Source organism: Acanthopagrus latus, chromosome 4 (assembly GCF_904848185.1).
Source record: "Acanthopagrus latus isolate v.2019 chromosome 4, fAcaLat1.1, whole genome shotgun sequence".
NCBI classification, from domain to species: domain Eukaryota; kingdom Metazoa; phylum Chordata; class Actinopteri; order Spariformes; family Sparidae; genus Acanthopagrus; species Acanthopagrus latus.
Genome location: NC_051042.1, coordinates 18,154,922 through 18,178,793, shown reverse-complemented (window position 1 = coordinate 18,178,793; position 23,872 = coordinate 18,154,922). Strand labels below are relative to the sequence as shown.

Genomic DNA, 23,872 nt, shown 5'->3' with positions numbered 1-23,872 from the left:
AGTGATGTGATACATCAATGACATTTTATTACTTATGCATTTCATTAAATCAAGGCAACATGTAAACAAATCATTAGGATAAGGTTTTGTACAGTGGAGGTTCAGATGAAAGAAGTTCCGTCAGCCAGTTTGCACCATCATTCCAGATACGATGCCATCAAAAGCCCTGGAGAGTGTTTAGTCAACAATTAAATGCTGCTGGATTTGGAAAATACTGATGTAAATCTTTTCAAGTTTCAAAACAATAAACTCACTTGGACTGAATTTGGTCCCCTGGATTGTGGAAGGGGTTGCACATCACATCTGTGAAGGAGTTGTGCAATTTTCTGAACATCTGGAATAGAATAAGACAGGACATTGAGCCATTTCAAGGGGGGGGGGGCAACAAGCACTTCACATTGTATTGTGGGGTATGTGCACATTGTTTCTAAATTTTTCTTGTGTATAAACCTGGATGTGCACGATACGTGTCTATTTCTAGATGAGAGGCTGGATTTATGAGGTGCTCAGAGAGCTGCACTGAGAAAATGTAGAAAAACAATATTGTAGCAGCTTTTCTAGAGCCACCTTAATTGAATTTACCCATTTAATAACAGTGATTTCTATTGGATTGTAATATCTTGTCTGAGATTTAGGGCAACATTTTAGTGACTGTACACATCCTGACAGGCAACAAAGTTTGTAGATGTTGATTAAACTTCAACTTACACTTCTTATTTCGTTGTCCCGTAATGATGTATTCGAGGAGTCCACAACAATGACAAATTTAACCTTTGAGTTGGTGACATACCCATATCTAGAGTACCAGTTAAGGGTACTAGGTTTCCCTCGTAAATAGGGAGGTGTATTGAACTTGGATACGTGTATGGCACTGGCCGAATTGCACAAACAAAACATTATGAGGTAAAAAGTGATCAGTATGTTCAGAAGCATGCAGTGCGTTTGTTGTGACAAGATCTAACAGTGCTGCTGATTTGCTGTCTTGAAGCATGCATGAAAAACACTAGGTTAGAGATAGAAAGGCGGCTCACCACCTGAATGTGTAATGTAATCTTTTGTTGAACTGATGTTGCAAAATTGGTATCTGATTGTTCAGGATCCAGTATCGAAATCAAAGAATCAGTACCAGTCTTTGTTTTTTTTAAACAACAATAATAATAATTTTTAAACAATACCCAGCCCCACCTGTAAGAAACTATTCACGGTGTGCACACAGAATTGAGGTCTGTTGACTGAGATACTTTTTTTTTTTTTATAGCAGCAGTTTTATAAACTTTATGCCCAGACTTACAAAATTAACAACAATAAAAGGAATGCAGTGGTCTACAGATCTGGAAATATGGGCATTAGGATTTTAGCGCATTTCTTCATTACCAGATGTGTGATCTTAAAAAGACAATTAACCTTAGATCAGACTCTAAACCCTGTAAAAGAAAAAAAACCCAAAAACACTTGTCTTAATAAAAAGATAAGTCAGGCATTTTGTGAAGCCCTCTTGTGGGTTTTCCTGACCCCCAACCCTTTTCTTTTTCTTTAAAAGACAAGGATACACTTTGTAGTCTTCGGTGGGATAAAGCAGACCCAAGTACAGCTCTCTCTGGTCTCCCAAAGATTTACCCACAGCTGAGATCTTCTCCTCCACCACATCCAGAGAGGTGTGGACTGTGTAGTGAAACTTCAGCTCATTTTGAGTGGGCACGCTGCGGATATACAGCGGGTAGTTCTGGGTTGAAAACCAGACAACACACAAACCAGTTAATGCACAAAAAGCTCAATAACGATATTTGAAATTGTAACAGCAGCCAGCCTGAAGGAATGCTAATGTTGTTAGCTTTTAACGTTAGCTCTGTTCGTATAATTCATCCTGCTAGACCTTCCGGAGTACAGTCAAAGCTGACACTTGGTTAGAGATGATTATAAGAAGAAGGAGAAGATTTTATCCAAATGGCTTGGGATAAAACCTGGGACATTTAAAAACAGGAAGCAATACCTCTTTAGCGATCACTGCTATGCACACCGCCATGTTACTGTTCCTCCTCTGAGCTGACAGATGATGTCACGTGATATGATGCATTCAGACGCTCCCGGAACTGTGGGAAATTCAAACGAATACGTATCGTTTTAAAAATAAAACATATAAACGTACAGAATAAATACGCACGGTTCTATCAGTAGTTTTTCGTAAATTATTAACAAGGTACTAGTATTAGTCATAATTTATCATGTAATTCTATTTGTCTTTTATTCTTTCTGACCGATAACGATTTTTCGTTTCGCACGTCCAATATTTATCAGTAGTCCTTGAATGCACCAAAAATAGTAAAAAGTAAAAAAAAAAAGTAACTATTTAATTTGTTTTTACAGTTAAACGGATTTATCTCGATGGACACCACTAGCACATCGATTTGTCAATGAATATAAATAGATATCAACTGAGCTGAAAATCTTCAAGCTACGTCAAACAAGCGCTCTATTGTGTATGCGCAAACACTGCGCCGAATGTCCGAATGAAGGCAAAACAAACCACTTCCTCGAAGTTGATGCTCATATGACTGCAGCATAGAAATGGCAGTGCTGCAGTGCTCTCAAACTCTCATTCTGTTTTCGGCAATAATATGTTGTGCCTTGACGGGAGAGCCGGGGGATGTTTTACCTCCAAACATCATCATCTTGCTCATGGATGACGTGAGTTGATTTCTTTCTTTTTTTTTCTTTTTTTCTTTTTTCATGAACAGTGCAGCTTATATAAAGTGTCTGTAAATGTGTTGACATGTATGTGTTACCTTTCTTTGTGTGAATATATCAAGCGGAGGCCGTTAATAACCCTTTTCCCCTCTGCTTTTTTAAAGATGGGTTGGGGGGACTTGGGGGTGTTTGGCCAGCCATCCAAAGAGACCCCCAACCTGGATGCCATGGCTGCTCAGGGCATGCTGTTTCCAAATTTCTACACTGCCAACCCACTCTGTTCCCCATGTGAGTCAGCAGACAATGTTGTGAACCAGCTGTTTGGCAATATGTTAATTTCGCTCTCTCTTCACAGTTTGCAGCCTTCTATCTCTACTTTTTATTGTCACATCATTAAGATGTCGCAAGAAAGCATAGCCGATCTACCACAGAGCAGCACTTGTTATGTGCCAAAAATAAGCTCCAAGCACATCGTCTCGTTCAGATACAACATGGAAAGCAGAGATGCGGAACAGACTTTGTGTGCAGTCTGTTCATGAAAACCCTACAATACAGTTAAGGAATGTTTGATAATAAAGCTGTAAACCTTCTTTTCTTCCTTTTCAGTTAAAAGATGAGGGTAGATTCAGGGCTCCAGACTAACCTCTTACACTTGTAATTTAGGTACACCAAATAATAATAATAATTTCACAACAATTTATGTAAATGATTGTTAACAGGAATAAAGGTGCAGAAACATGTTTTGCTTTATGTAAATTTAGTCATGTAGCTAAGTAAATTTATTCAAGTGCTGTAATTAAGGACACAACTGAGGTACTTGTACATAACTTGAGTATTTCCATTTTGTGGAACATTCCCACTACAATTTGGTGGCAAATATTGTACTTTTTACCCACTAAGTTGATTTGCTAACTGTAGACACTTATTACTTTACAGATTCCACACTGCATATTAAATTGATATATTTTATCAGCAGTCAGATTCAAAGACACACGAAAAACACATTCTGATATTCGGAAACATTCAGAAAATTGAAAAATGTAATAATTGTTCCATCAGTTTGTCCCATACTATACAGTATCTATATGCATGTAAATAAATATTATACTTCAGTTTGATACTTACAGTACATCTACTGTCAAATACTGAATATCTGCTGAATATCAGGTGCACTGGTGTGACCAATATAGTTGCACCCTGGAGCCCTGTGGATTAGATACATAACTGAGCTGACTTGCAGTTGCTTGGTAAAGAGTAGTGGTCATGGTAGTTACCCTACAATATATTCTGAAAGATTACAATGAACACATCAAAACTGAGCTGCCAGAGCAATTCATGTTTTACCATGACGGTCAAGTATGATGTTGAATTTTACTTCTTTGATTAAAGAATTTAACCAAAATACTTTACAAATTGGAGAAATCTTGACTGTATGTGACAGCAGCACACACTTCACTCTTTTAGCTTGAAAGTTAAAAAGCATTTGTAAAACCCACATGCATACAGAAATCCTAATTCAGTTTTTTTCATCATATTGATGACAGCCAGAGCTGCACTTCTCACCGGGAGGCTGCCTGTCAGAAATGGTTTCTACACCACAAACGCTCATGCCAGAAACGGTACAGTCTCAACATGTATACTTACTGTGCAAATTATCCAGCTGCAAATCATTTTTTGCAGGTTTTCTCAGTACTTGGTCTATAATGTGCAGTAAAGTCATTGAAAGCTAAATGTTGACCATTTTTATAGCATATACACCACAGGAGATAATGGGAGGAATCTCCAAGGATGAGATTTTGTTACCCCAGATGCTGACAAAAATGGACTACGTCAGCAAGATCGTTGGAAAGTGGTGAGCTCTTTATCCTCCTTTAATCCAGGAGTTTTAGAGGTTTCTGAAGTTTTAGAGGTTATGCTGATGATTGCTGGTGATGATGGCTGTGGCTAAGTAAACAAAGTTATAAAGTACTTTTACATGGTTGAACAGGTTTAAAACAAATCAGGACAGCAATACAAAGAGGAACGGCCATTAATCACATTTGGCTTTTTGATCCCCTGTCTCTTCCGGTCCACATGCTGAATTGTCCTTGAGCAAGATACCAAAGTCTAGATAGCTCCCGATTATCAGTGTCTTGCATGTGTGTGTGTGAGATTATGCTTTAGAAAATAATGTATAATAGCACAATAATGCATGAGTTGTAGATATTTGTAGTTATCTGAATTAGAATATGCAAAAACCTTGTTAAATGCTCTGTCAATCACTTTGCTCTTACAGTGTGTGAGTGCACTTTTTTTGTCACTACAGGCATCTGGGCCACAGACCGCAGTATCTGCCTCTGAAGAAGGGCTTTGATCAGTGGTTTGGTTCTCCAAACTGCCACTTTGGCCCTTACAACAACTCTTTTAGACCCAATATCCCCGTCTACAAGAACGGGGAGATGGTGGGCAGGTATAATCACACTCTGCACTCAGATATACATAACAGCAGACAAAGCATGAGGCTGAGAATCTATAAAAATCTTCTCTCTCCATGACTCAGAGGAATACTTTGGCTGGCTGCTCCTCTGGATGAGTGTAGTCTCTCCCCTCCTCTTCCTTCTCTGTACCAGCTGTGCTTGTGTATTCCATTTTCCGCCCATTTGTTTTCCCCAAAACAGCCATATGTGTATTCAGGGTCATTGGAACTGGCAGCCGGGCGTGTTTTTCGCTTAGCCGTGGGTTTAATCAGCGCTGCATACCTGGGCCCTGGACAGATATGTGCACACACATAGACACGTGTACACACAGACACACAGGCGCGCGTGCCCTCGAGAGACGGCAGGTTGCGTTGGCTGTATGCGGAGACACCTGGAGGAAGTGAAGCGTAAGGAAGAGAGATGCCTGTCACTGCTTCCCTGCTCGCCGTGCCACGCTTCAGCAACGCCTCATAACAGTTCCCCCTGCTCAGCTCTGCTGAGACTTCCCAAATATGCTTTTCACCGAAATCTCCTGCAAACACAATCCGCAAGAGGGAGATTTGCTTCCAGCGCCTTGATGATATTGTCTGTGGTAGTTTCTGTCAATTTGGGGGCAGATTGAAAGCCCTGACAATACAGTCAGGTCAATGTAAGAAAATCATTTCACATGGTTGAATAAGCAGAGGAGAGATGGTCTGGTGTTACCTCAGCAGGCATTCAGATGGGACGATGGCTAACTAACAAGGAGGGTTTATTTAATGAGTCATGTGAACCCACTTGTTTTCCAGATTCTATGAGGAGTTTAAGATTGACAGGAAGACTGGAGAGTCCAACCTCACACAGATCTACCTGGAGGTAAGCTGAAGTGTCTCTCTGATGATACATCCCTCTCAGCTGAGCGGAGAATGTCAGGTACCCAATTTCGCCTCGCAGCTTCTTTAGCAAAGTAATTAATAGAATACAATAGAATGAAATATGATAGATTACAACTTCATTGTCCACCAGAGTGAGAAATTGTCTTTGCCTCACCAAAACAAAAGCCCAAGAACATAAAGCATCTATTTAACAAAATGTAGAAGTGCAATCAAAGCCTGATTTTGGTCTTTGATCATTACCACGCTTTTCACCAGCAGAAGTGGATTGTTGACTTTTGCGCTAGCCCGTCTTGATTATCTCCACTGCCTACGTCAGTCCCTCCCGTTCTGTTCCTGAAGGGATCAAAAGCAGCCCGCAGAGACACACTGCATGCTCAAGAGGTGTAATATGCCATCACAAGAAGAGGATGGATCCGTCAAGTACAGCCTCGTAAATCTCATCCTAGCATTTCTGGTGGAACTTGACTGGTTTTCTGGGGCGCAGTTATTAATGTGGCTGGTTGTTTAATGAAATTGAGACAAAACATTGAAATACCAGCTTACATCTCTGGTTGTTAAATTGGTTTTGCCAGCAGCAGAAATACAGAAGTCCTCATATGACATGCTTGTGTTAGTAATGGAAACAGTTCTGTACCATATCAAATGCCAATGGAGGAATTCTTTCTTTGTATTGTTTTTACTGTAACTGTGCAAAAGTTATATAATGTCCCATTGTTTGTGTGTGTCAATAGATGTCAGGACTCCAAGTTGCCCTAAAACAGTTTTGGGATGTGTGGAAAGGTCAAGTAAAAGTGGAAATACATCATTACCACTAGATATCAAACTAGAGCATCTCAGACCATAACAATTGTGTGTGATATTCACTGATAAAACTGAAAAGAGAAAAAAACAATCTCAGATCAGGTTGCAGAATTAGGCAGGGCTGCTCAAATATGAATCAGCTCTGTATCCCCCCTCTCTAGCTCCCATCTCTTTAAGGCCCCTCCCAAATACTCTCCTCTGATTGGTCAGCTCATACATGCCTGAGCCCTGCTAAATTAGTACTTATGTGCCAAACTAGCCACTAGGTGGAAATGATGCAAATGTATGGTATGCTGATGGAGCGTGATGTGAAGAAGCCACAGAAGTAGGCGTTTCACGAGCAGTGTTCTCTGTGGGAGAGATGAGCTCCCTTTTGACCTTTGTAATTTTCAAGATCTTTTACATCCATAAGAATCTGTACAGAACACTGAAGGAATGAGAAAAACATCAAGAAAGTATAAAAGATCTCCTGTTAAATGTTTTCAGAAACGTATTTAAGTGAAATGTTGAGCTATACTATGAGAAAGTCATCAGGTTGCCATGTTGAAAATGGAATAGAGGAGACCAGAGAGGGGCTCAATTGCACTAACATGTACACTTACATTAAATAACATGCTTGCACGTTGAGCTGAGATAGCAACTAGTTGTTTGCTTCACTTTCTGCTGCAGTGTTCAAAATCTCACGACAATTAAACAAAAACTGAGAATGTAACACCTTCTATCAAGGGTGTGCTTATTGCATGACAGTTGTATGAGACTGCATTTCTGTTAGATAGGTGTTCCAGAAAGAGTGTGCTACATACTGAACACATAAATGAGTTAGAAAGAGAAACAGTATTAATCTGAATGATGCAGCAGTGAGTTATATCAGTGTTTAACACCTCTACAGGAAGCCTTGATGTTCATAAACGTTCAGGCCGTGATGAAGCGGCCCTTCTTCCTCTACTGGGCGGCGGACGCCACTCACGCCCCCGTCTACGCCTCCAAACCATTCCTTGGGAAGAGTCAGCGAGGCCGGTACATCACTTTCAGCCGTACTTACTCTTTTATCACAGAAGTCTATGAATGGATGTGTCTCTCACGGGGAATGAAACAAGCCGTCTCTGTTCTGCAGGTACGGTGATGCGGTGATGGAGCTAGACGACAGCATCGGCCGGCTTTTGAAGGTTCTGCGGTTGCTTAACATAGAAAACAACACTTTCGTCTTCTTTACCTCTGACAACGGCGCTGCTCTTTCGTCAGGCCCACATGAAAGTAGGCAATCAATCAACATGCATTCTCCGCGCTCCGTGTGCGCGATTTGATACACAAATGCGTTTGTTTTTGTGCCTTTTGATTCCTCAGGTGGCAGCAACGGGCCGTTCCTCTGCGGGAAGGAGACCACTTTTGAAGGGGGCATGAGGGAGCCGGCCATTGCCTGGTGGCCCGGACACATCAAAGGGGGCACGGTGAGAACACCCCTGTGATCCAGCGAGAACACAATCAAATCAAGAATCAAATCCAAGACGATCATTCACTTAATCCCAGCCATCTACTCTGGAGACTGGCCTGTAGTTAGACTCAGGATCCAGAGCCAGTTTTCTTTTCTTCCTAGTCGCTCCCTAATGTTCTGCCTATCAACAGGTACCAGGAGCTGAAATGTTCTCTGTAAAACTGCCGGCGATGTATAGGACTATAGAGCAGGTTGAGAGTAATAATTAATAATTATTCCACTAATCCTCTCTTTTGAATGATTGTTGCTTTTTGTTTCATTTGTGTATCATTTACCACTTCACTTGTGCGTGCTCGATTGGAGCCGCAACAACCTGATCTTTGACAGTGTCCAACTTCTGTCGGGAAATGGTAAAGATGAATCACGCAATTGTGGCCGGGGAAGCATGTGGATGCTTTCACCTCTGTTCCCTAAAAAATGTTTGGCTGGATTTAATGCCCCAAACTGTCTTTCTCTCTCTCTCGCTCTCTCTTCCTTTCACCCCCCTCCCCAATTTAACCCCCCCCCCCCCACCCACACCGTGATCCTCTAAGCCTGTGCGTTCTGCAAATGACTTTTAATTGTATTAGGGGCAGCTGTGACACGGGGCTGTGACGCAGAGGGATTTGGTGGAGGAGCGAGCGGAGGCTGCAGTCTGCAGTAAGCCTTGCCCCTGGCTCATCTCACAGGGGTGTGCTGGGGCCTGATAGCACAGCAGAGTAGCGAGGGAGAGGGGGATTGGGAGCGTCTTAAGCGGCTAATCTGTTTGTGTGTTTGCTGAGGTTGGATTGAGCTGTAATGAGGACTTCAGTATCTGAATATGCCAGGCGCTCAGGATAAAGGAACGGAGGGGTGGCGGGAGGGTGGTTGTGGTGTGGTGTGGGGGGGGGGGGGGGGGGGGGGGGGGGGTACCGCGAAGGAAGCACGGAAGAAGTAAAAGAGGTGGCTGGTGTAAGAAAAGAGAAAGGGAGGCTGGCAGTCCCACTATGCCAGGAACGCTGTCATGTTCGCGAGGCTTTGCTGCACCTGTGCCACGTTATAATTGACCAATGCGTCCGCGTTTACACGTCAGAGTATTTTCTGTACGATTCTGCATGCCCACATAATAGGTATGCATGCATTCACGTAGATGTTGGATCAGTTGTAAGCGTGCCTGATAACTTTCTGAGAGGCACAGAACATCACCAAACACCTACGTGCGTGTGTTTGCATCTTCATTTGCTTGGCTGTGAGAAAGAGGGTCAATAGATCCTTCCTGAGACTCTCTGGGGTTGTGATGATAAAGCTGCTTTGTTGGAGCAACTGTACTAACTCCACAGCTCTGGATTTATCAGTGTGCTGCTTGGGAGGGAGGACAGACCATGCACAGAGTTGCATGGTCCCCCCCCCACCCATCTCTTATTTGTAGTCTTCTGAAATCTCTGTTGATCTGTGCATTGAAAAGTCCATAAGCTCTCGGAGCAAAATGCTGGAGACAACAAAACAGCCACACAGGCCTTTGTTAGAGATTATTTCAGCAGGTTTTTTCGCACAAACTGAGCACAGATGCATCTCGGAGACAAGTTTTTTTTGAGGGGGGATGATGGGATAGAAAAGCCCACTTCAGTGTGTCACTTCAGAGACAAAGAGTATTTTAGTGGATGAATCTGATTGATGGAACTTCGTCTCATATTTTTGGCTGGAAGGTGGTGCACTGGAATGAAGGAGCGTGCCTGGTCTGAAGCAGGTGCGGATTCAGCATTCTCCCAGTGCACCGGGGCGTTGGGGGTGGGGGGGCTGATGAGGAGGGGTGGCGGCTGCAGGAACAAAGATGGGGAAAGCGGGTGGGCGGGGGTCTCTGCCCCACACTGTTGTCGAGCGTCACAATCCCTTTTGTTGCGTTTTTATCAGGCGGCAGACACACAGGCAGAGTGGCAGCAACAGGGATAGAAGCACTGCCTCCCCAGATAACCAACACCACCACTCACGGCGCAGAAAAGAAATTAGAGAAAGAGAGGGAAGGAGAATGTGACATTAATAGAGAGTGATGAGTCAGTCAAAAAAAAGGGAGGGAACAAAGGGTGAGGAAAGAATGAAGTTCAGGGTGGACTGCGAAGAGGGCAGAGCTAATAAAGGCTGAAAATAAAAGATGGAGACTCACAAGATAAATTTGTTTGAAAGTTTGGAGTTTTTGGTCATGAAAGTTATTACCAACTAAATGTCAGTTTTGCCTCTTCTTGTGTCCTTTTGTCCTGTCTTCTTTAATGGTTTGTGTGTGTCTGTCTGTGTGTGGGGGACATAAAAAAAGAAAAGAAAAATGAAGTGAAGGACTAAATCTGTGAGTGTTTGTGCCTGTGTCTGTGTGTGTGTGTGTGTGTGTGTGCGAGAAAGAGTGTCTGGATGTGCAGATAGATCATGGAATGCATTGCAAAGCCCTTTCTGTGGCTAGTTCTGTGGATACAGAAGAAAAGGGAATTCATTTCAGTGCTTAGGAGCTTGTGTGTGTGTGTGTGTGTGTGCATGTGTGCGCGCCTGTGCTTGTGCGCGCGTGTGCATCTGTATGCGTGCTGGCTGCCGATAGGAGCACAGCGGCACATGGCGGTGCAGCTGCAGAGGCCTGATAGCGCTATCTGATTGTGAGCGTGCCGTCTCCCTCTAAGGCTCGCTCAGGAGAGAATGGAACGGAAGATCAAGGATGACAGCGAAAAAATGGCATTTTATCTGAAAATAGTTCAAAGTTTATAAATAAAATAAAGCTTTTCACTGGGACTGGGAGAAGGAGATAAAACACCAGCTCGCTCCAGCTCCAGCCGCCTGCTTGCCCGGGCCTTGTCCTCACCCTACTTCCTCTCCTCTTTGACTTCGCTCCTCCTTCTTCCTTTTCCCCTTCCAAAAAAACTCACGCAGAAAAAGATGCATTTTGGAGGTTCTTACAATAAACCTGCAAGCAAAGATTACAGAGCAGACTTAAGAAATGCACCTCTCTCCGACATGTGTACACACAGCCGCACGTACAGGCATCCTATCATGACTGTGCATTGTCACCTCCACTGCGTTGGTGAAGTAAATCCAGCATTCATTTTTATGAATCTTGAATACTGACTCAGGCTGCGTAGCTTCTCATACAGTAGTTAGTGTGTGTGATATGTTTTAAACATCTTTATCCTTTTTACAGGTAAGTTTCCAGCTGGCCAATGTGATGGACCTGTTCACCACCAGTCTCGCTCTGGCCGGCATCAGCCCTCCCAGTAACACAATCCTTGATGGGCTGGACCTGACACCAGTCCTGCTAAATCAGGACCCAGGAGAACTCCAAAACAGGTGAGTGCTGTACACAGACCAGCTGCTAGTTGGCAAGAGATTTGTGGTGGCTGTTCCCTTGGAAGCAAACTGCTTACCACGGTAATGATCACATCCCTCAGTGGGATGAGAGCCGTTTTAGTTCAGAGTAAGAAGGGCAGCGTTTTCTGTCACGCCAGCTGCAGTCCAAAGTTGGTCAGTTCAACTCTTTGGTCCAGACTGAAATATCTCCACAAATATTAGAAGGATATTCATGGTTCCCAGACGACGAACCATTAATGACTCAAGTGATAATCTGACTCATTCTCCAGCGCCATGATGAGGTTGACATTTCTGGTTTTGAGTCAAACATTGTGCAAAGCACCAAAAGTTAAAAAATAAACTTGGTTGTGCAGCTTTCTTGCATATATGCGAAGGTAAGTGGACATTCCTATAGCTCTTTTCTGCAAAGCGCTTTAAAACTCCTATCACAATCGCCCAAACCAGCGTCTCTCTGATAGCTCCAGCTGTGTATGTCAAGGAAAAAGAGGAGGAAGAACAACACGTTAGGTAACAACGTGTCTAAATATTCTATCCACTCCATCCAACCTCTCGCTTATGAAGTCGGTGTAGGAGGTTTTTCATTTACAAGTTCTGAGCTGTGTGGAATGCAGTACAGTCCCACAAGGCTTTAGGTATGGCTGTTGTCTTCAGTATTTGGTTTGTCACTCATTGTCAGGCTCATTGCAAGGTAACAAGAACACAACATTTTTTAGTTCCAGATTATAGTAATTATATACTAATGAAAACACGATTATGAATATTAAATGCCCTTTCTGGCCATAGATCCTCTTATGTCCCCCTGGATGTCACACACTGGACCTTCTAAGTGTTTTGCAATCTAGAAGAAAAGAGGGTTCAATTTGCCTCCAGATCACCTGGAGAGAAACAAGCCTTAGCATTATTCTCCCTGTTCTCACTCTCAACAGGCCAATCTTCTATTACCGCGGGAATGAGCTGATGGCTGTGAGGCTCGGACAATACAAAGCACACTACTGGACCTGGAGCAACTCGTGGGAGCAGTTTAAGACCGTAAGACTTCCTTTTAACACAGCAACTCTGTGCCATCTCTGTTTCCCCAGTTCCTGATTTGCACTGCCACATCCTCCCTCTTTGTCTCTCCTAATCTCACTCAAACACACAAACACTTTCGCTGTTGGTGTTATCTTGAAAATGGCTCATCAGTTGACTGCTGTGTACATCAGAGCGTAATGAATATTAATGAAGAGCCCCCACATCAACGAACTTACATCATTCATCAACCAGTTGACTTGTTTGTTCAAACTCCAGTGGAGATTTTCTTCCCCTCCATTTACATACCGACATTTCACCGCTGCAGACTTTCGGCATCACGTTGCTCAAAAGTAAAGAAAGAATTGCTTCGACTCCGTGCTGATTAAATGGTATTTGAGAAGAAGGTGAGACCCGACAGAGGAGCAGAGATAGTGTGGCCCTTCTTTTCTCCCCTCCGTCCATAAAAACATGTCCTCCTGTCCTCCCTCCACGGCTCTGTTTTTTTCCTGTGATCCAGTTTGTTTTATGCCCCATCGGTCGCTTAAATTGCTCTCTCCTTCAGGGCCGCTGAATCAATAGCAGCCTCCTTTATCAACTCATGTGAACTGAAGTGGAACTTCACAAATAATGGCGTCTGATTGCCTGTGAGTTGCCTATCGATTGAGCGTGTGTGTACACGGAGAGAGAGAGAGAGAGAGAGAGAGAGAGAGACGGTGGACGAGAGAAAACATGTATGTTCGCTTCTCTATATAGATGTGAACATCTCTGTGTGTGTGTTCTGTTTGTAGCTCCTACAAGGGAACGTTCAATTCTCCAATATGCTTCGTGTCATTATAGCAGACTCCTTTAACTGTCCGTCTCCTGTAACCCATAGTACATTTTATGAACATGAAAAATGTAAACAAACTGGCTGTTGCACTCAGGTTGAGCTGTTTTGAGAGTGAGAAATGTTTTAAAATGTATCTTCAGGGTTAGGAAAATGTGTTGGAGCGTCCCTCTGTGGTAGGAATAACCTGGATTAATGATCATAAAGGCTTCACTTTAATGTCTCTTGCAACAGAAATCCACAAAATAAAAGCCTCGGCTGCGGTAATACCTTAGAATATAATTTGGTTTTCGTGGCCCATGGAGAGAAATAAACAAGGGAAGATGTGTGTCAGTGACGAGGAGCGAAATTACAGGTTAATAGGTGGGAGACGTATTGCTCTGTCCTGGCTGCGTTGGTGCGGCTCAGCCATGAGGAAAATGAGAAATTTCACAGGGATAAATAGCTCTCATCAGACTCTCTCGAGGCAGTGTAGTGATGTTAATATTGTGAAATATAGTTTGTCGTGACCGTGGCTGCTTTGTATCTGGATTGCTGAGTAACCTATGCTACAGTAGGAGCTCTTCAGCAGCTGTGATGGGTTTTTTCCCGACCATGTTGAGATACTTCACAGGGTGATAAATGAAAAGTGAAACATGGCTTATTACCCGGGCACCTGTTAACACCAGTTAATGAACTCTGAGTAACTTTTATGATGAGCTGCAGCTCAAAAACAGATCAACTGCAGTGTTGTATTTCATCTGTATTTCACGGTGTTTCCCTCTGGACTGGAGCCGTGATATGGAGGGATGGCTGGAGGTCGCAAGAGGTGAAATTCTTGGACTGGTGCAAGATGGTGAAAAGCAAAACCATCATCATTATTCTTTATACATTTGCTTATCAACGGTATTGAATTCTATTGTATTAGTTTTATAAAAAAAAATAAACCCTTCTGTTCTCATTCTTGGCAATAATAGTAATTATGTAATACTATGTACCTCTCTGAAACCGTGATCATTTTTTAGATGGTTATTGCACCATGAAAGCTTGATTCTGTTGCAACCCTTACCAGGAGTCGAGCCTTCGGCATAATTTGACTCAACGCGGGAAACGTTAACCAGCTCGGACAGGAAACGATTGATGGATTGATAGCCCATGTTGGCAGAGCAATTTATCTGCGGTTGCTGAGTTTAACCCGCCAAGGTGGATTACACCCGACACCCACAGCGCAGTGGTAGAAAATGTCGAAAACACCTGTCAAAGCAAAGTGATTTTAAATACTTGTCCACAGTCTATCAAATATGATTGTTCACATTCCATTTTGGCTTAAAAAAAGCGATCAAACGTTTCCCCTTTTCCCAAAATCCATCCCGCCACCACCACTGGATGCTCCTGCGCCTTATCTTGTAATAGCGACCGCTCTGCTCCCGTCTGAAAGCAGCAGCCTAGTTGTATCCATAGCATTAATGTCAGGGGAGATATGGAGTCCTTGCTGTTCTGTCTTGGGCGCAAGAGACAGAGTCAGATCGACACACGCAGCAGGCCTTTCTCGCTGCTCCTCTGGGATGAGGGTTTTTTTTTCCTTTCTTTCTTTCTTTCTTTCACTCTTTTCTGCATTTCTAAGCTGTTGGCTTCAAAAGGCAGGACAAGTCTGGATGAGAGGAGGCTCTGCGGGGCGGAGGGGGGGAGATCTATCCTTCTTACTCCCTCTCTTTCTCTCTCTTCTATATGTATTTGGAGGTGCTCTGCTGAGTGATCTCAGAGGGGGGCAGCAGCAGCGCCTTACAGATGAATGCTTTCTCAATATTAGTTGTGCTCATCAAAACGTGTGTGTGTGTGTGCATGTGTGTGTGTTGAAGAAGGAGGCATATCTCCAGGGGGTTCTGGAGGAGTGAGTGTGACTCAATCAAGCTGCGATCGCTGCCAGGCTCATGAGAATGGAGTCAGGGAGCAGGAGCAGGAGCGAAGGCGTGGAGAGATGAAAGGGAGGAAGCACGAGGAAGAAAAGTCCTCTATTTTGTCACTGACTTGAACCCCTGTATGATGTACCAACAGTAAGGATTAGAGGACAATATACATATATTAAGTAGAAAAAAAGTTATTACAGAAAACAAAAAAATGATCACAAGTCATTGAGAAAGTGGGATTTAAGGATCTAGTTCTGTCTTTTGTACTGCTTTAATTTCAATTACGTCATGACTTGTGTCGCAGCAAACATATTTTTACAAACAATACAACAGTCCTCAGATTGTGCGTGTGAAAGGCTGACCTTCAAATTGAATTTAGCAGAACTTGGCAGCCAATTTTTGGCTTTTCTACATACAGATGTCAGGGCAAGAGGAATGGAGAAATGATCTCAGTGGTTAAAAAAAAAAATCAGTAAGAGTAAAAGAAAGATCAGATACTTGAGAACTACTTATAGAGAAGGAAAGTCTGATCAGACATATCTGTGTTATACAACCGAGGCAAAGTCATTAACTTGATAACAGAGCCTGACCGATACTTCATTGTTTTGGGGATGATGCCAATAATAGGAAGTAAAAAAAATCCAATATTGATATATCACCAAGTAAACACACATTTTTTTGCAGTGTTCCCTCAGATGTGGTTATTAGACAGAGGCAGTTTCAGAATAAAATGTTTTATCTCATAAGACGTCATTGCACGAAAAAGCATCTTTTTACACAACAAATTTCTAAAAGTTTTCATATCAGTGCACACTTGGGGAATATCTACACAGATACCAATATATCTGTGATCAGACAATATCGGACGAAAATATCCGTTTGGCTCTACTGGCGGTGTGCTTGAACAAGATTCAGCAGGTAGCACCTCAACGTTTCTGTTTCATTTTAACTATTCTCCAACCTTGAGGTTACCTTCAAATTAAGAAAATATATTTAATTATCAGTGTGTCTTTCTAGGAAAAAAAACACAAAAGGTCTGTGTCTTTTTTTTGTGTGTGTTTTCTCTTCCAGGGCATCAACTTCTGTCCCGGTCAAGAGGTCCCTGGAGTGACCACTCATATACAGAAGGAGCACACAATGCAGCCAATCATTTTCCACCTGGGACGGGATCCTGGGGAAAAGTTCCCCATCAGGTTAGTTCCCTGAAAACTTCACCTCTGTTCACAGCTGACTTCCTTTCCTGGGGGGGATAAGAAGAGGAGAGGGGCGACATGAGAGAGGCAGGAGAGGAGAACAAGTGAAGAGATGCTGGAAAATCAACGGTGGAGCATCGGAAGGCAGTTTGCCTGTTGGTTGCACAGAGCGACGTGTATGTATGTATGTATGAGATCAATGCTGATTCAGTGGCATGAAAAGAAGGCGGCCGGATTGATCCGCTCAGCCAGAGCGCGCCTGATTACACCCTTCTCTTTGTGATTGCAAACAGCTCCTTAAAGATCGCTATCTGGCCCTCAACCCTCCGGTGCACCGCTGCAGGTTAAAATTGCCAGATAAATTGTTCAGGTCTAAATTGAGAGCGAGTTCTGTTTAATGGAGTTTTGTGTGTCTCTGCCTCGGCTCAGAGGAGAGAGTTAAGAATCGCAGAGAGGACAGAGCGACGCCAGAGGACACAGACAGCCGAGGCTGAACTAAGAGTATTACTAAATAAGGATGCAGAGATAGATGAGCGCCGTCTTCTGCTGCGTTCCGTTGATGTTGAATATTTATGTGATCTTTTAGAGGAAAAAAATGGCACAAGCTGACACCATGACTAATACATTAAGATAATCTCAAAATCGCTTTGATGAGAGAATATTCCTTTTGTGCACAGTGCTCGCTCTGGCTCCCTCCTGCCATAAAACCTCCCGGATTGACCTTTTCTTCTCTGCCTTCTGCAGCTCTGCCTCTCATATTTCGCTCCGGCCTCATCTCCTCTTTGCCTCCTGCTCAGTTCTGAAGTGAGATTGGATGATAAAACATTAATGTTGTTTTTCAATTGCCCACCTTTAGGACGTGCTATTCACTTGGAAGAATAAAAAAAACAAAACAAAAAAAACACCCAACCAAAAACAAATCAATATGCAGCCATGTGTTGTGCTGAGTGCTGGGTGTGTCCACGTGCGAACGGACCAACAATGCACACTCGTTTTTTCAGTGATGTCACCAACTTGGTCTACAAGGTCAACAGGACGCCCATCTGCTCGACCTCTTCACTCTGCCTGCACTCTTCTTCTTCTCTTCACTCTAATATGCACAATTTAGTAAGGATGGGAATCTCCATGCACCTCCTGATTTGATTCTGATACAGAGGGCTGTCACGCGATTATGAAACGATTATCGAGGCAACTTGATGTGTCAAAATGTTTAATTTCTACTCAGGATTTAAATTTTTTCTCGCTGTGTGACCACTAGCTGTTTTTAAAACATTGTGATCCGTAGTCGAAATAATCAGGTGAATCGACCTCAGCCGTTCTTGGTAAATTCAGAAGTATCCTAGCTTTGATCATTTATGGATCAGGTCATACCAACTCACCTCAGGCCTCCCAGATCATGTCGTGGATTGTCTTGAAAAAAAAAATCATTTTTAGATATGTATTAAAGGCAAGGAACCTGGCAATATCCTACAGCTTTTTCTCTAAATACTTTTTCAGTATTGATTTAAGTTTGGCCCTCTGAGCTAATTGTAACCATTTGTGTGATTCTTTGTATGTGTATTGTAAACCTCAGCACAATCGCACATGTTTCAGTGAATTGGTTTGAAATTTGTCTTGAGCATCCAAGAGACCATTGCAACATATATTCATTTAATTAGTCGTAGCTGATTAGTGACAGTAAAGTGACAGGAAGTCTTTTTTTTTTTTTTTACCAGAATGAAGAATTGATATTTTTCTTAAATCAAATATGTTATATCACTCCCTCATCCTTTGTCATTATTTAAAATAGCAAATTATTCATAACTTCCACTGGCTGTAACATCACACTCAGTGGTTTTTATTTCATTTGCAGATACGATGTAAGGTTTCCTATCTCTGTGAGACCCATTGACATCGTAATGTCTGGAATCGGGTTTTAAATTCAGATTAATCAGATTAATCAGATTATTGACTTTTCTGCGTCGAGACATCATCCCTCACAATCTATTTGTTCCCCTTCAGTCCCCTTCTCCTCTCCAAACTTTTGTCTTTCCCTTTCCCTCGTCACTTCTCTCGCTCCACCCTCCGCTCACTTCTCAACACTCAGCTCCCGTCCCTCTGCATCCTCTGGGACTGTTCTCCTCCATCCTAGTTAAGTGTGTGTGTGTGTGTGTGTGTGTGTGTGTACACATGTGTATGTGTACGTTTTGTCCGTGTGCTCCTCGGTCCCCCAGCTGGACTGGCTGCCTGGCCATCATTAATCTCTGTCTGCACCTAAAGAGCCACTTAAGATGATGTAGGGCCTGTCTGCACACATACCTTCACTACTGTCGCAGCCTGTGATACAGCAAAGAGCACACACACACACACACACAATCCCTAGTCCAGAACATTCCACCTGGAAAACAGTGTATATTATGACTATGCAGTTTAGGAGAGAATTTGGGAGCAAGAGCCCCTTAAGCTTCTAGATGTTTTTCTTTTTGCCTAGCTGTCATCATCTCAGATTTGACTGGGGTTTTAGGGTGTCAGAGCCTGTGTTGGTGGTCCATCCATCCAGGACCCAAAATTGTGTGCATCCATCGCTGGATTTTGCCATCTTTCTCCTGGCCCTCCATCTCTGTGACCCGATGGCCTGAGGTTAACACATCCCGCTTTCTCACCGCTCACCTCAGCTCGCATCCCCAGAGTCCCCCGGTCGTCCAGAGCCCTAACACTGCGGGCAGCCCCGCCAATCTGGCCTCATCTGCTGCCTGCCGCCGAGCACTTGTGTTCCCAATCAATAGTCCTTGCTGAAGTGCTCAATTTCCACCGGGGTGGAGAAGATGGTAGAGGGGAGGGGAAAGGCAGGACAGATGTATTTGATTGTCTCCTCAGTTCCCCCACCTTCTGCCACAGTGTGGTTGTTTGCGTGTGTGTCGGGTGTGTGTGTGTGTGTGTGTGTGTGTGTTCCAGCAATAGTGTTATGAATCAGTAATCAGAGTGGTGACACACCTGAGCAATGCCCCCATCCCCCTTGGGTGCCATACATTATAAATCAAAAGACTCCATTTGCATACAGCCTGCTTATTATTCCAGAATTTGCCTCTCCACCAGTAGGCTAAGGGTTATAATCATGATAATGAGCTGTGCTGACTGTGGGCTTTTTATTATTTGTTTGCAGAGGGGGCATAAACAAATGATATTATTAGTTTTTTTGATTTAGAGGTCTGCACTGTGAGATTTCCAGCGCATAGACAAAACAATGGAAAACTTGGTGTCTTCGGCAAGTTTCTCACCACGTGGCGTGCTTTGCTTGCAGACTCGTGCGTAGAAAGCAGCCTGATAAATCTCCCCCTTACATTTGCTTCTATTAAGTTGCTGCATCACTTATCACAGAGTGAATCGCGACAATGAGCAGCGCGCACCGATAGGAAAGGGGCGTGAAACGTCTGTCTCGGCTGATCGAGATTGGGGCAAGAGCAGAATTTTTTTTTTGCCGATTTCAGATAGCTGAAGCAATTTTAATCTGAATGTCTGATTTGTAACTGAGGGGAGTCATCCGTTTTTTTCCCTATCAGCTGGGGTCACAGTGCGTGTATAGATAGTTAGCTTATGACGAATGTGGCACACCGGGAGAGGGACTAATTGCAGCCGGTGCACTACCAGTCGAGTAATTGTAGAGGAAAGTAAAGACTGAGAGTATTGAGGAAAAGGAGCAGGTGCTGTATGATGGAGGAAGCCTTGCTGCCCTGTGGGAGATCTAGGGGGTGGGGGGGGTAGGTGTGAGCTGGACAGGGCCCGGGGTTATTACTCTAATTGACACTTCACCTCACACACATGCACATGTTCCCCGGGGGCCAATCAGAGGGTTGGGTTTGCTGTGGAGGGAGGATGGAAGGCTGGCACAGGTGCTGCCGGCGAGTGTATCAGGGGTGTAATTGCACTGCTGATATTTGTCTGTCCGTGTGTCACGCCACCAGACGCCCACATCCCCCCCCAACAAACACACACACACACATACGGACACGCATGCACACACAGCCCATTAACCCTACAGGTCCTATTGAGAGCAGCGTTCCTTTGAAAGCCTTCAGGGCCCTTGTGTTTTACACACTGAATATAATAATGCACAGAGGTGCTTGGGCTCACTGGTGTCCAACAGCAGTAATTGAGAGACAGGGGATGGGAGAGGGGTTACATAGTTCACCCTGTGTGCTGTCCCAGAGGGTGCCCGAGTGGACAGCCTGTGTGTGTGTGTGTGTGTGTGTGTGTGTGTGTGTGTGTGTGTGTGTGTGTGTGTGTGTGTGTGTGCGTGTTCCTGTTTTTGCCGATTAAAGCTACACTGTGTCTCCCCTCTGATATAATGAGTAAAGCTCGGGCTGGATACATTTAAGCAAATTGAGTCACTCAACACTCGCTTGCAGATTTGGGGGTGTGTTGTGTGAACAAATTCAAGAATAACATTAACACCTGGTAGTGAAATGCAACCTGTCTCCGGACACGTCATCCATATAAGTAAAAATGCTTTTTATAATGCAAGGTGTAAATGTGTCGTGATTCGCACAAGGTGCTGGCATCTGTGCACAACATCGCATTGATATGGATTTTTGTTTTTAGCCAAGATAAAATATAGGTTTGTTCAAATTTAGAGAATGAGCAAGCCAGAAGGCTGAAAGAGACACGCCTCCAATTATTGATTCCACATATATTCTGTGCCATGAAAGCACCTAAAGATGTCTTATTCAATGGAAATACAAGATACATGAAAGCAATATAGGAAATGAATGTTCAGTACGACATAATTTATCTGCTGATCCAGTCTCAGTGGTGATAATGAGAACACGTAAAAATACCAGATTGGAACACACAAAATCACATCATTTATGGTCCGGATAAAGAATCTGTTTGCAAACCTCTTTTTAATAGCAGGTGGAAATTCAGTGTGGTGTGGTCGTGTGTTGGGTTTTTGGATTCATAGCCAGACAACTCAAAATGGACAAAACAGATTCAGAGTAAAAACAGGTGGAAATGAACTGAAAATGTATGCACTATGTGGTGTGTGTATATACAGTATGTATAATGTGACCAGAATAGATTATTTCAAACTCATACAGTGTTGTGATCTTTGTTGATTAAGATGTTGATTCTGTTTAAGACTTGTCTTTAGTTCAGCTGCTCAGGCGTTCTGCATTTGTGGTTTCTTGCCTGAAAAAGAGGAACATTAGAATTGACAGCCATGGCTTCTAAAGCGTGAAAATGCTGTCTTTATCACGTATAATTTCTAACTGAATGTCTTTGGTTCTGGACATTTGGTCCCCACAGGTTTGTCCTCTAAACCTGTGGGGACTAGATCCAAAAAGATAAATAAAGACAAGAGAGATAAAAGATAAAGAAAATTGTTAGTTGCAGCTTCAATGATTTTTTCTGTGTTTTGTTGATTGTGTGTTTGCAGTGTTTTGTCAGAGGAGTACCAGGATGCTTTGAGCAGGATCTCTCCGGTTGTGGAGCAGCATAAGAAGACTCTGATGCCCGGTGTTCCCCAGCTCAACATGTGTGATGTAGCTGTGATGGTGAGATTTTCACTACATCAATACATATATCCATTTCTTTCAGCGTGAACTTCGGTGGTGAAAGTGAGAAAAAGGAATCGATGTGTCGTGAAAACAAAACACTTCTCCTACTATATCCGGCAGCAGATAACATATGTTCTCCTGAAAGTCAGCACATGATCTCTGTCTCTGTCTTATCTCTGAATAGAGATTCTTCTCAGTTGTGTCTGTTTTCTGTCTGCAGTGAGCCAGCAGACTTTTAATGTTCCACTTCAACACATTTAGTCTTATTTTTATATGTTTAGCCGTTACCAACTCACCTCTGAATGTGTATCATGTTTTCACCATAATGTGGACATTTCCTCTTTGGTTGTGTGTCTGTGTTTTGCTTTTGTGAGGAAAAATAAATGTCAAAGCAGCTAAACTGAGCAGCTGCATTTTACCTGAAGGTACCAGAGACTGTGAGCTGCACTGCTGTGGATTTATTTGTGTCATTGCACTGCCCCCTTGTGATGAAGGAAAGAAACACAACTTCACGTAGAGTGGTTTGTGTGATTACCTTTCAACTTCAATACCTTTTGTCATGCTAATATGGATCTGTGAACTTTTTTTTTATTATCATTATTTAGTAACTCAAGCAAGCCATTATCTGTTGGAGCCATTATCCACATATTTCTATTGTTGCCTTGTTGAGCTCCAGTGCCTTTTCATTGCTGTTTTTCATTCATGAGAAACAAATGTATTTTTGTGCGGTCTAAAGTTTTCTATAATAATTTTGATACTAGATGTTTTAAGATGTTTTTTTTTTGTTTTTTTTCTGGCTAAAGTTTATGCTGAGATGAATTGTGCAGTGTAAAATCTATTCTGCACTGTCAGGTTTCGTGAATGTATTCAGGTAAATATGGTACAATCACATGGAGTCGCATGTACAGTTGAGTCCTGGCCTGGGGCCCTTTGCTGTGTGTCACTTTTCTCTCATCCTGTTTCCTGTCCTCTCTAAAGCTGCTCTGTCAGTAAAGCCATGTAAAGGCCAAAAAATATACTTTACTTAAAATTTTTTTTAAAAACTTTATGTCCTTGTTCTTACTGTGATATTTCCTCTCTGTATCACAGAACTGGGCCCCCGAAGGCTGTGAGAGCTTGGGAAAGTGTCTCACTGTGCCCAAGTCTGCGCCATGGAAGTGTGACTGGCCACACTGAGAGCGAAAAATATGAGGCGGCGGAACCTGAAGGTGTGCCTTCCTGCAGAACAACAACCAAAAGATGTCTTGTCTTTGTAAAGTGCTTTATGTTCAGTGTTAAGGAAAAGGGCATTATGTTGGTATGACAACATTTCATCCAGTATGAACATTGCTTTTTTGCAGCTGTGATTTTAACAAGTCAACACAACTTTTTTACCTGGTCTGGAAAATGAATTTTCAGTCACGAGTCATGTGAGTGATGTCGGCCAGATAGCAAAATGTAATTATTGTGATTGTGCCTGAAGAAATAAACTATGCCATGTTGGATTATGGGATCGATTCTGTGTCCTTTCTACGTGATTACTGCAAATCATTCTTTAAAAAAAAAGTTATTTTTATGACACACACTATGTGCATATACAAGCATCTGAATTTACTGTAGTACTGCCCATGGGTCTTAAAATACCTGGCAGTCAACACGTGATTCCACAGAATAACCTCTACCGTCCAACAAATTTTGACATTTCAGCAGCAGCTTTGTTCATCATGATGTGACAAATGTTAACATGATCTTCAAATGTGTTAACCCAGTTTCAAACGTACTCTTTTAAGCTTAAATAACTCACTGCCAGGCCCCGACGGAGATTATTCTAGGA

The 23,872-nt window shown here is 42.9% G+C and overlaps 2 protein-coding genes across 2 annotated transcripts; one reads left to right on the top strand and one right to left on the bottom strand.

Moving 5' to 3' along the window:
- Window positions 1–5: 5 nt before the first annotated feature.
- On the bottom strand, window positions 6–2,098 carry trappc2l (trafficking protein particle complex 2-like). Its single transcript, XM_037095625.1, has 5 exons — window positions 1,991–2,098; window positions 1,551–1,723; window positions 709–796; window positions 255–334; window positions 6–166 (listed from the first exon to the last, which is right to left on the bottom strand). Exons 1-5 carry the CDS (start codon window positions 2,021–2,023, stop codon window positions 121–123), a joined length of 420 nt encoding a protein of 139 aa, XP_036951520.1. The 5' UTR covers window positions 2,024–2,098; the 3' UTR covers window positions 6–120.
- A 381-nt stretch (window positions 2,099–2,479) lies between these two features.
- Window positions 2,480–23,549, top strand: galns (galactosamine (N-acetyl)-6-sulfatase). The gene is made up of 14 exons (XM_037095621.1): window positions 2,480–2,685; window positions 2,850–2,973; window positions 4,230–4,304; window positions 4,435–4,537; window positions 4,991–5,134; window positions 5,930–5,996; window positions 7,707–7,834; window positions 7,932–8,071; window positions 8,162–8,265; window positions 11,443–11,588; window positions 12,536–12,638; window positions 16,404–16,525; window positions 21,939–22,056; window positions 23,149–23,549. Exons 1-14 carry the CDS (start codon window positions 2,566–2,568, stop codon window positions 23,233–23,235), a joined length of 1,581 nt encoding a protein of 526 aa, XP_036951516.1. The 5' UTR covers window positions 2,480–2,565; the 3' UTR covers window positions 23,236–23,549.
- The last annotated feature ends 323 nt before the right edge of the window (window positions 23,550–23,872 follow it).

What these genes read in the sequence shown, in the direction of transcription:
- trappc2l (XM_037095625.1), bottom strand. Translation starts at nt 2,023, where the DNA reads ATGGCGGTGTGCATAGCAGTGATCGCTAAAGAG. An exon ending in GGGACAACGAAATAAGAAGT is followed by an intron (nt 335 to 708) that starts GTAAGTTGAAGT and finishes ATTCTATTCCAG; the next exon opens with ATGTTCAGAAAATTGCACAA. An exon ending in GGGGACCAAATTCAGTCCAA is followed by an intron (nt 167 to 254) that starts GTGAGTTTATTG and finishes AACACTCTCCAG; the next exon opens with GGCTTTTGATGGCATCGTAT.
- galns (XM_037095621.1), top strand. Translation starts at nt 2,566, where the DNA reads ATGGCAGTGCTGCAGTGCTCTCAAACTCTCATTCTGTTTTCGGCAATA. An exon ending in GACACATCAAAGGGGGCACG is followed by an intron (nt 8,266 to 11,442) that starts GTGAGAACACCC and finishes TCCTTTTTACAG; the next exon opens with GTAAGTTTCCAGCTGGCCAA. An exon ending in CCAGGAGAACTCCAAAACAG is followed by an intron (nt 11,589 to 12,535) that starts GTGAGTGCTGTA and finishes CACTCTCAACAG; the next exon opens with GCCAATCTTCTATTACCGCG.